The sequence below is a fragment of the Lithobates pipiens genome, unplaced genomic scaffold (genome assembly GCF_037356315.1).
Source record: "Lithobates pipiens isolate NorthernLeopardFrog02 unplaced genomic scaffold, aLitPip1_a1.2 Scaffold_13, whole genome shotgun sequence".
Classification (NCBI taxonomy): domain Eukaryota; kingdom Metazoa; phylum Chordata; class Amphibia; order Anura; family Ranidae; genus Lithobates; species Lithobates pipiens.
Genome location: NW_027507718.1, coordinates 32,802,225 through 32,813,840, shown reverse-complemented (window position 1 = coordinate 32,813,840; position 11,616 = coordinate 32,802,225). Strand labels below are relative to the sequence as shown.

Genomic DNA, 11,616 nt, shown 5'->3' with positions numbered 1-11,616 from the left:
TATTATTGCTCTGGTGACAACTCTAATATTTAGAATTTTCCCTTCATTTCTGTCTCAGTAACAATGGTAACCAACACAAATAGAGTGGGTAAATCTACCAAATTGGGACACAGACACTTGTAAAAAAAACCTTACTGGAATTCTAATCCTTCCCTACACTGTCCTAAACTGAAAAGAATTGGCAGTATGCATACATCGACTCTCGTCGGTCTTTGATGGACTGGCCGAATTTTGATCCATGTATGGCCGGCTTTAGGGTGAAACATGGTCGTAAGTGGACACCCCCCAATACTGTGCAACAGTGACACCGCCCCCATGCCTCCTCACCAGCAACTGTCAGCTTTGAATCTTGGGTTCATGCTGGGTTCATGCTATTGAATGCGGGTTTCCCCTCGTCCAGTTTGCATAGCAGGAGATTGTGACTGGCTCTTTATGGAGTCGGTTCACACATCTCCACAGCGGCTCGAATTGCACAGGAGTCCTGTGTGTCTTTTGTTTCCTCTCAGGTCCAAATTCAGCCCAAAATTCGGGCTGAAATCAGAGCTGAAACAGTGAATGGAGACGTCCTGGACTTCTGCTGTGAGTTTCTACGTTCTCAAGTGTGAACCCAGCCTTATAGTTGCAATGCTTTTCAGGCTGATTTGCAAAAAAATAATAAATGCACATTCTTTTTGCTGTACATATAGATGCATTTTTAATTTTTTTTTTTGCAAAAGATGGACTTGGCTATTAACCCATACTTGCCTTTTTGTTGCTTCCCAACTCCTTAGAGCTTGAAACCAAAGTAAATAGCCAGTACTTCCCGGTATGTTGGAGCATATGACAGTGAGCTAGTCAGTCCATAGCCTGTATAAGCTACTATTCAAGTGACTCGTAACTTACACAGTACTTACTTTCCTTTGACTGGCAGCTGAACAGAGCAGAAGGTGAGTAAAAGCAAGGCAAGTATAGGCTGCTATGAAGGTCTGCATTACAGTCCATGTTAAGTAGGCTATACACTATTAGTTTTCTTTAGTTTAGCCAGTAGGCTTAACGATAAAAAAATAACAGATTCTTCCATTTACAAACAGGGTGTATGTAGGAATCACCTTGCCCCGCTGGGATATTGTACTTGACTTTTGCCTAAGCGGAATTTGTCCAGTCCCTGCGGAAATTGACTATTTGATCAGCCTATGGCCAGATTAAAGATCATCACACACACATTACAATCTGACTGTAAAATCAATTTTAGATTGTGAAAAACTATATACCAGGAAAACGTAAGCTGAATCTGGCCCGCCAGGTCATTTTATGTGGCCCTCACACCTCTCCTGCAGCGGCTGACCCCCCCCCCCCCCCTTTCTCTGCCCCCACATTGTCTCAGCAATCAGAAGCAGAGAGGAGGACAGAACTCCTCCTCCAGATCACGATTTTCTCTGTGCAGCCGCAGCACCCCCTCACTTCCGCCTCCCTTGATATCAGACTTTAGCCCTTCTATGGTCCTCCTCCAGGCCCTGCAATTCATGCTTTCCAGCTCTGCCTCTAGCTTCTTCCCAGCAGCAGCACAAGGGTGGTGCACTGATGTAAGGGAGGGTGGGAAACTCTTGAATAATACAATTCTATGCCAGTCTGAAAAGGAGGGTCACACACTGCTGGGATCATCCATAAAAAAAACTTTATTGGAGACTGTCCAGACAGAACACCATAACAGAACCATGTTCTGTCTCCAATAAAGTTTTGTGTGGATTATACCCATGGTGTGCAACCCTCCTTCTCAGCCCACGTACACACGGTCGGAGATTTTGCCAACCAAATCTGTCCGATTTTGCCCGTCGGATTTAGTCCGACGGATTGTGTCCGAAACTGTTGCATACACACGGTCGGGCCAAGTTGGCGAAAAATCCGATCTTTCAGAACGTGATGACGTAATTTCGTTACGATGGGACTACATTCAGGCTAGTAGCCAATAGCTTTGATGTAGGAATTTGATCTGAGCATGCGTGGCACTTGGTCCGATGAAAATGCTCTACACATGATCGGATTAGGTCCGTCCGGCCCAGTTGGTCGGGAAATATTTCCAACATGTTGGAAAATTGGGTCGGACGGAGATTCGGACGGAATCAGTCCGATGCATACCACACACAGTCGAATTATCTGACGACATGGTCCGATAAGACTCATTCCGACAGATTCTCCGACCGTGTGTACAAGGGCTCAGACTTACATCGTCTGCTGTGGGAGTGGGCTCTGTGCCAGTCTGCACCCGCCCTTCACAGATTCAGTCTATTACTATAACCAGTAATAATGGAATGTGTAGATACATTTATATAGTCTGACAGATACAACCGGCGCTATGAGGGCAACCATAATTCTGGTGCGGCCCCCCAATGTAATTGACTTTGACACCCCTGACATACAGTTAGGTCCATAAATATTTGGACACAGGCACAATTTTCATACTTTTGGCTCTGTATGCCACCAGAATAAAAATTAAAACAAAACAATCCAAATTAATTTGAAGTGCATACTTTCAGCTTTAACCGCTTCCGGACCGCCCACTGCATATATACTGTGGCAGGGTGGCCCGGCTGGGCAAAATGATGTACAGTTTGGTGCACTTGGTGTAGGGCGCGTGCTCGCTGCCGGAGCACCGCTCCCGCTGTGATTTGACACAGTGGGAGCCAATCGATGTGTGTGGCAGCCATCACCATCCGCCAATCATTCTGTGAAGAGACGGAACAGCGGTGTGCCTATGTAAACAAGGCAAATAGCTGATCTGTCAGGGAGCAAAAAAGAGATCTTGCAGCTGAAACACGTTTTTTCTGTTCCTCCTGTGTATCCACTCCCCCCCCCACAGATAAAAAGCACCTCCCAGGCACACATTTAACCCCTTGATCGCCCCTGGTGTTAGCCCCTTTCCTGCCAGTGTAATTTACACTTTGACAGTGCATTTTTTTAGCACTGATGTCCAATTGGTGTCACTGGTCCCCAAACGTGTCACTTAGTGTCCAATTTGTATGTCGCAGTCCCACAAAAAAACGCTGATCGCCGCCATTACTTGTAAAAATGTGTCAGTATTACATTGTATGTCTCTGTATGTTGCGGTCAATCAGGTACTTATATAATAGTTTTTTGAAACAATCGATGCCCTCCCTATGCTGAAACCACCACCTGTGGAAGGGAATTCCACATCCTTGCTGCTCTTATGTCGCGTACACACGGTTGGAACTTCCGATGGGAAATGTTGGATGTGTGTATGCTCCATCGAACATTTGCTGTCGGACTTTCCGCCAACAAATGTTTGATAGCAGGTTCTAAAATATTCCGCCAATAAAACTTTGTTGTCGGAAAGTCCGATCATGTGTACACAAGTCCGTCGCACAAAAGTTCACACAATCAAGAAGAAGGAGCCGCACTGGCTATTGAACCTTTTTCTCGCCTCGTCGCCCATCTTGTACGTCACCGCGTTCCCACGTTTGTAATTTTTGGCCAACATTTGTATGACCGTGTGAATTAGAAGAAAGAGGTTTAACCTTAAACTACGTAGAGGGTTCTTTACTGTAAGAGCGGCAAGGATATGGAATTCCCTTCCACAGGCGGTGGTCTCAGGGAGGGGCATTGATAGTTTCAAGAAACTATTAGATAAGCACCTGAACGACCACGACATACAGGGATATACAATGTAATACTGACTTATAATCACACACATAGGTTGGACTTGATGGACTTGTGTCTTTTTTCAACCTCACCTACTATGTAACTATGTACTATATGTACTATGTGTGTATGCAAGACAAGTTTGAGCCAACAACCTTCGAACAAAAATCCGATCATGTGTATGCGCCATTACAGTAAAGAACCCTCTACGCAGTTTAAGGTTAAACGTGTCTTATTAAACTCCCTTGGGCGAAAAAGTTTTATCCCTATTGTGGGGTCACCAGTACAGTATTTGTACTTTGAAATCATATCCCCTCTCAAGCGTCTCTTCTCCAGAGAGAATAAGTTCAGTGCTCACAACCTTTCTTCTTAACTAATATCCTCCAGACCTTTTATTAGCTTTGTTGCCCTTTGTACTCGCTCCGTTTCCAGAACTGGACAGCATACTCCAGATGAGGCTGGACTAAAGTCTTGTAGAGTGGGAAAATTATCGCTTTATCCTTGGAGTTAATCCCCTTTTTAATGCATGCCAATATTCTGTTTGCTTTGTTAGCAGCAGCTTGGCATTGCATGCCATTCCTGAGCCTATCATCTACTAGGACCCCCAGGTCCTTTTCCGTCCTAGATCCCCCCAGAGGTTCACCCTCTCGTAAGTAGATTGCGTTTATATTTTTGCCACCCAAATGCATTATTTTACATTTTTCTTCATTAAACCTAATTTTCCGTGTAGTTGCTCACCCCATTAATTTGTTCAGATCTTATTGCAAGGTTTCCACATCCTGCGGAGAAGTTATTGCCCTTCTTAGCTTAGCGTCGTCTGCAAATACAGAGGTTGTTCTGTTTACCCCATCCTCCAGGTCGTTTATGAAAAAATAAACAGGATCGGCTCCAGCACAGAACCCTGGGGGACCCCACTTCCCACCGCTGACCATTCCAAGTACTCCCCATTTATCACCACCCTCTGAACTCGCCCTTGTAGCCAGTTTTCAATCCATGTACTCACCCTATGGTCCATAGGGTGAGTGGGTCTTTCTGCCTTTAGTTTTGCCTTCAGCAAGTGAAATACATGCTCAATTGGGTTGATATCAGGTGATTGGCTCGGCCATTGCAGAATATTCCACTTCTTTTCCTTCAAAAGCTCCTGGGTTATTTTTGCAGTGTGTTTTGAATCATTGTCTATCTGTACTGTGAAGCGCTATCCAATCAACTTTGCTGCATTTGGTTGAATCTGAACTGACAGTATACAGTGCCTTGCGAAAGTATTCGGCCCCCTTGAACTTTTCAACCTTTTGCCACATTTCAGGCTTCAAACATAAAGATATAAAATTTTAATTTTTTGTGAAGAATCACCAACAAGTGGGACACAATTGTGAAGTGGAACGAAATCTATTGGATATTTTAAACTTTTTTAGCAAATAAAAAACTGAAAAGTGGTGCGTGCAAAATTATTCGACCCTTTTACTTTCAGTGCAGCAAACTCACTCCAGAAGTTCAGCGAGGATCTCTGAATGATCCAATGTTGTCCTAAATGACTGATGGTGATAAATAGAATCCACCTGTGTGTAATCAAGTCTCTGTATAAATGCACCTGCTCTGTGATAGTCTCAGGGTTCTGTTGAAAGCGCAAGGAGAGCATCATGAAGACCAAGGAACACACCAGGCAGGTCCGTAATACTGTTGTGGAGAAGTTTAAAGCCGGATTTGGATACAGAAAGATTTCCCAAGCTTTAAACATCCCAAGGAGCACTGTGCAAGCGATCATTTTGAAATGGAAGGAGTATCAGACCACTGCAAATCTACCAAGACCTGGCCGTCCCTCTAAACTTTCAGCTCAGACAAGGAGAAGACTGATCAGAGATGCAGCCAAGAGGCCCATGATCACTCTGGATGAACTGCAGAGAACTACAGCTGAGGTGGGAGAGTCTGTCCATAGGACAACAATCAGTCGTACACTGCACAAATCTGGCCTTTATGGAAGAGTGGCAAGAAGAAAGCCATTTCTCAAAGATATCCATAAAAAGTCTCATCTAAAGTTTGCCACAAGCCACCTGGGAGACACACCAAACATGTGGAAGAAGGTGCTCTGGTCAGATGAAACCAAAATCAAACTTTTTGCCCACAATGCAAAACGATATGTTTGGCGTAAAAGCAACACAGCTCATCACCCTCAACACACCATCCCCACTGTCAAACATGGTGGTGGCAGCATCATGGTTTGGGCCTGCTTTTCTTCAACAGGGACAGGGAAGATGGTTAAAATTGAGGGGAAGATGGATGCAGCCAAATACAGGACCATTCTGGATGAAAACCTGTTGGAGTCTGCAAAAGACCTGAAACTGGGACGGAGATTTATCTTCCAACATGACAATGATCCCAAACATACAGCAAAATCTACAAAGGAATGGTTCACAAATAAACGTATCCAGGTGTTAGAATGGCCAAGTCAAAGTCCAGACCTGAATCCAATCGAGAATCTGTGGAAAGAGCTGAAAACTGCTGTTCACAAACGCTCTCCATCCAACCTCACTGAGCTCGAGCTGTTTTGTAAGGAAGAATGGGCAAGAATTTCAGTCTCTCGATGTGCAAAACTGATAGAGACATACCCCAAGCGACTTGCAGCTGTAATCGCAGCAAAAGGTGGCTCTACAAAGTATTAACGCAAGGGGCCGAATAATTTTGCACGCCCCACTTTTCATTTTTTTATTAGTTAAAAAAGTTTCAAAAATCCAATAGATTTCGTTCCACTTCACAATTGTGTCCCACTTGTTGGTGATTCTTCACAAAAAAATTAAAATTTTATATCTTTATGTTTGAAGCCTGAAATGTGGCAAAAGGTTGAAAAGTTCAAGGGGGCCGAATACTTTCGCAAGGCACTGTATCTCTAAACAATGCAGAATTCATCCGGCTGCTTCTGTCTTCTGTCACATCATCAATAAACTCCAATGGCCCAGTGCCACTGGGCCATACATGCTCATGCCATCACACTGCCTCCACCATGTTTTACAGATGACGTGTGCTTTGTATCATGAGCTGTTTCAAGCCTTCTCTGCACTTTTTTCTTCCCATCATTCTGGTACAGGTTAATCTTAGTTTCAACCATCCAAAGAATGCTTTTTCTGAACTGGTCTGGCTTTTTTACATTTTTTTGGCAAAGTCTAATCTGGCTTTTCTATTCTTCAGGCTTATGAATGGTTTGTAGCTTGTGGTGAACTCTCTGTATTTGCTCTCGTGAAGTCTTCTCTTGATTGTAGACTTTGACAATTATTCACCCACCTCCTGGAAAGTGTCCTTCACTTATCTGGATGTTGTGAATGTGTCTTTTTGTTTACCATAGAGAGGATCCTGTGATCATCCACCACTGTTGTCTTCTGTGGATGTCCAGGCTTTTTTATGTTGCTGAGCTCACCAGTGCGTTCTTCTTTCCTCAGAATGTACCAAATGGTTGATTTGGCCACTCCTAATATTGCTGCTCTCTCTCTGATGGATTTGTTTTGCTTTTAAAATATTACAATGGCCTGTTTCACTTGCAATGTACACATTTAAATGCATTATGTAGGTTTACAGCAATACATTTCAAATGCAAATATCACACTTAAGCCGCGTACACACGGGCGGATTGTATGGCCTACTTAGTCCGTCATACAATCCGACGGACAGTCCGTCATACTTTCCAATGAGCGGACTTGACCACACACGGATGCACAAACAGTCCGTTGAAAGCTTGCGCGATGACGTGTACGGCACGTACGACGGGACTAGAAATAGGAAGTCCAATACACAGCAATGCAACCTTCCGCCGTGTAAATCTTTTCTGAGCATGCGCCATTCTTAGTCCGTCGAACTAGCCTACTCACGAGCGGATTGTCCGCTGAAACCAAAGTATGACGGACAATATTACGGAAATTCCGAAATACTTAGTCCGCCAGACTGCACGCTGAAAAAGTCCGCTGAAGCCCACACACGAGCGGACTGTCCGCTGAAATGTGTTTCGGCGGATTAAGTAGGCCATACAATCCGCCCATGTGTACGCGGCTTTAGAATCAACACCAGACCTTTTACCTGCTTAATTGATGAAGAAATAACAAAGAAGTAGTCCACACCTGGCCATAAAATAGCCTTTGATTCAATTGTCCAATTACTTTTGGTCCCTTAAAAAAGGGTGGGTGGCTATACTTAAAGCGGAGTTCCGCCAAAAAAAATAATAATTAAAAGTCAGCAGCTTCAAATACAGCAGCTGCTGACTTTTAAAATAAGGACACTTACCTGTCCAGGGAGCCCGCAATGTCCTCACCTGAAGCTGACCCATCCCTCGGCTCAGTGTGGCAGCCCCAGCATCTTCAGTAAGGGAATCAGGAAGTCAAGCCTTGTGGCTTCACAGCCTTGTTTCCTACTGCGCGAGTTGTGCTGTGCGTTCTGAGTGGTCCCTGCTGACTTCTGGGACCTGTGTGTCTCCCAGAAGACAGCAGGGGGGAGGCAGAGGAGGGGCCGGACATGGAGTAGATTGCCGCAGATACTGCAGCGATCTTTTGGTATTTGCTCCCCCCTGAAAGGCGTCAAATGTGACACCGGAGGGGGGAGGAAACGGATCAGCGTTAGTTCCATTTCTGAGTGGAACTCCGCTTTAAGAGCTGTAATTCCTAAACCATTCCTTAGATTTGGATGTACATACCTTCAAATGAAACCTAAAATGTGTGCAATTTCAGACCATAACCACTATATAACAAAAGCTTGAATATGTTTTGGTAAATACCTGAAAAAAACTAAAATTGTGCCTGTGTCCAAATATATATGGACCTAACTGTGGTTGTTGGTAGATCTAAAGCAGTCTACAGAAAAATTGTAAGCTTTAAGCCAAAATGTTTTATCTTTGATTTCCGAAAGAGCAGGGAGGTGTTGAACTGTCTGGTTATTTTCTTGCCCCATTTGGGAGATTTATCTACACTTCCTGTCCTGTAGATACACAGATTGCAATAAAAAACCCAGCAGCAGTTCTTACTCTTCACTGGCCTATGTGGAGTGTGAAGGAGAATTAGGCCTGATCCCATTTCTTCAGTGATAATAGAAAGCTGATATTTTATCACATGCACTGAGTTATATATAGAATTGTGTGTCTGTAGTCATGAAGCTCGCAATATGAAAAGTAGCCTTTTAGGGCACCTGACTGACATCTGGCCCTAGATATGACATACCTGGGAGGGTTTGAATTGATAGGTAAACTAGAGAAACAAGGGACATTTTTTAGTTTTAATAGGAAGAAGGTTGGATTAGAACTATTGTCATGTTTTTATTGCTATCTGTGTCCTGTCTTGGTAGCTATTTGTCTTGGGGATCATTATCACAAAGAAAGGCATATAGATAATTCTGGATAAAGTGAAAGTGCGCAAGCAAAAACATTGATATGTGCAAAAATGATATAAAAATGATATAAAAGCATAAATGAAAATATTAAAGTCCACACAGTGCTCCAATAGGCGAAACCGCGGTGTCAAAGACTCGGAAAAAAAACACTTGGCGCTTCTGTATTCCTAAGCTGAGTGATCCCTGGATGAGCGATTTTGATCTCAATAACTTGAGATCCATCCAATCTGGTAAGCAGCGCTGTTTGTTATATCTTCTGAACAGAAGCACCAAGTGTTTTTTCAGTGTCCGACATCACGGTTTCACCTATTGGAGCACTGCCTGGGCTTTAATATTTTCATTTATGCTTTTATATCATTTTTATACATATCAATGTTTTTGGTTGCGCACTTTCACTTTATCCACAATTCTATGAGCTGAATATTCAGGCTATTTAAGTCGCAGCACCATTCTTTGTCATTTTCTATTTGTTGTCATTTTTTTATATTATAATTAAATTTTTTGCCAATTTCTTGTCATTTCACAAAGTTCAGGGGTAGCGCAGATATTTCACTATACACATATAGAAAATTCGAAATGTTACAGTTGTCACCAGAATAAGTGGTGAGGGTAAATCTGCTGATAGGAGCACTAGTTCTGGTGACAACTGTCTAAGGCATGGGTCTTCAAACTATGGCCCTCCAGTTGTTCAGGAACTACAATTCCCATCATGCCTAGTCATGTCTGTGAATGTCAGAGTTTTACAATGCCTCATGGGATGTGTAGTTTCCACACAGCTGGAGGGCTGTAGTTTGAGGATCCCTGGTCTAAGGGGTAAATTCCCCTACTTCTTTAAGCATCTCTAATGCTGCGTACACACAACCATTTTTTCCGTCAGAATAAACTCTGACGTTTTTTTCGACAGAGTTCCACTGAAACGGACTTGCCTACACACGACTGAAGTCCAATTGTTTAGAGCGTGGTGCTGTACAACACGTACAACGGGACTAGAAAAAGGAAGTTCAATAGCCAGTAGCCAATAGATGCGCTTGCATTGGTTTTGGTCCGTCGGAACAGCATACAGAGGAACAGTTTTCCCGTCAGAAAGATTTAAAACATGTTTAGATGTCAGATTTTTCGAAAGAAAAAGTCCGATGCAGCCCACACACGATCGGAATACCCGATTAAATGATTTTCCTTTTCTGCCGGAAAGTCCGGTCATGTGTACACGGCATAAGACAGGAAATGCAGGTGGATCTTCTCATACCAAAATTTTTGTTTATGGAATGACCTTTTAAATTAATAGTTTTAAAGCTTTGTCCAGTGCTGATCCTAACTGCAAATGTTATTTGTATTGCAGGTTATTTTGTCAGGAATTATAGGACTAACCACATGGAAAAAGCCCATGGTTCTTCTGGTAAGGTAAAATACAGAGGCAGATTAAATTGTATGTAAGACCTAGCCATGAACATGTCTTATTTGCTCCCTTTTGGTCTGTAACTTCACCATTGAGAGCATTTTCGCTTAGGGGTCGACCGATTATCAGAGAGGCTGGTTATTTGGGGCCGATATTCACATTTTTCAAATAACCGGTATAAGTCAGAAACTTACTGATATTACCAATATTGGTCAGACCTCCTCTACCTGTCCCCGCGCGGTGCTCGCTGCAGTCTCTGCCAATCTCTGTCAGTGGTGCGGCAGGTGCGCTGTTACTGCCCCTACAGCAGGGCTGTGAAGGCTGCTCTTGACAGAGCTGCAGCCGTGGGTGAGCAGAAAGATAGTTACGTCATCTCAGATGCCGCTGGGGAGAGGCTGTCAGATGTAGTGTAAGTAGTGACATGCTCCATCTGGGTGGCAGATGACCGTGATAAGCTGCATCTGGGTGGCGGGTGATGGTGACAAGTAGGGTTTTCGCCGAACAACGAACAATATGCTGTGTTCGCGGAAAATTCGAAAGCCGACGGAACCCCTTTAAAGGCCATGGGACACAAAACATCAAAAATCAAAAGTACTTGTTTTAAAGGCTTATATACACATTATTGTTATTGCAAGTTATTGTCATAAAAAGTGTTTAGGGACCTGGGTCCTGCCCCGGGGGACATGCATCAATGCATTTTTTTTTTTTTTTAAACAGCATTTTTTCAGGAGCAGTGATTTTTTTAATGCTTAAAGTTAAACAATAAAAATGAAATATTCTTTTAAATATCATGCCTGGGGGTGTCTATAGTATGCCTGCAAAGTGGCAAACTTTTCACTTGTTTAGAACAATACCACAGCAAAATGACATCTCTAAAGGAAAAATGGTCATGTAAAACTGATCGCCGCTGTAATGAATTGTCGAGTCTCAGCAGGGTCTGGTATGAATATTAAGGGGAACCCCAAACAAAAATGTAAAAAAAAAAATTGCTTGGGGGTCCCCCTAAAATCTATATCTGGCCCTTCAGGTCTGGTATAGATTTTAAGGGGAACCCTGTGCCAAAATTTAAAAAAAAATGGCGTAGGGCCCCCCCCCCAAAATCCATACCAGACCCTTATCCGAGCACGCAACCTGACATGCCCCAGGAAAAGAGAGAGAGCGCCCCCCCCTCCTGAACCGTACCAGGCCACATGCCCTCAACATGTTCTGACCCCAAAGAACCTTGT

At 43.4% G+C, this 11,616-nt stretch overlaps 1 protein-coding gene across 3 annotated transcripts in view; it reads left to right on the top strand.

The window, feature by feature from the left end:
- Window positions 1-11,616, top strand: part of ENTREP1 (endosomal transmembrane epsin interactor 1) — a 133,627-nt gene that overhangs the window by 5,615 nt on the left and 116,396 nt on the right. For 2 of the 3 annotated variants that reach the window (XM_077474968.1, XM_077474967.1), the window contains exon 2: window positions 10,334-10,390. In XM_077474968.1, the coding sequence (XP_077331094.1) occupies window positions 10,334-10,390 (57 nt within the window). Of the gene's footprint in view, window positions 1-10,333; window positions 10,396-11,616 lie in introns of all 3 variants that reach the window. The other variant, XM_077474969.1, reaches the window with a different exon arrangement.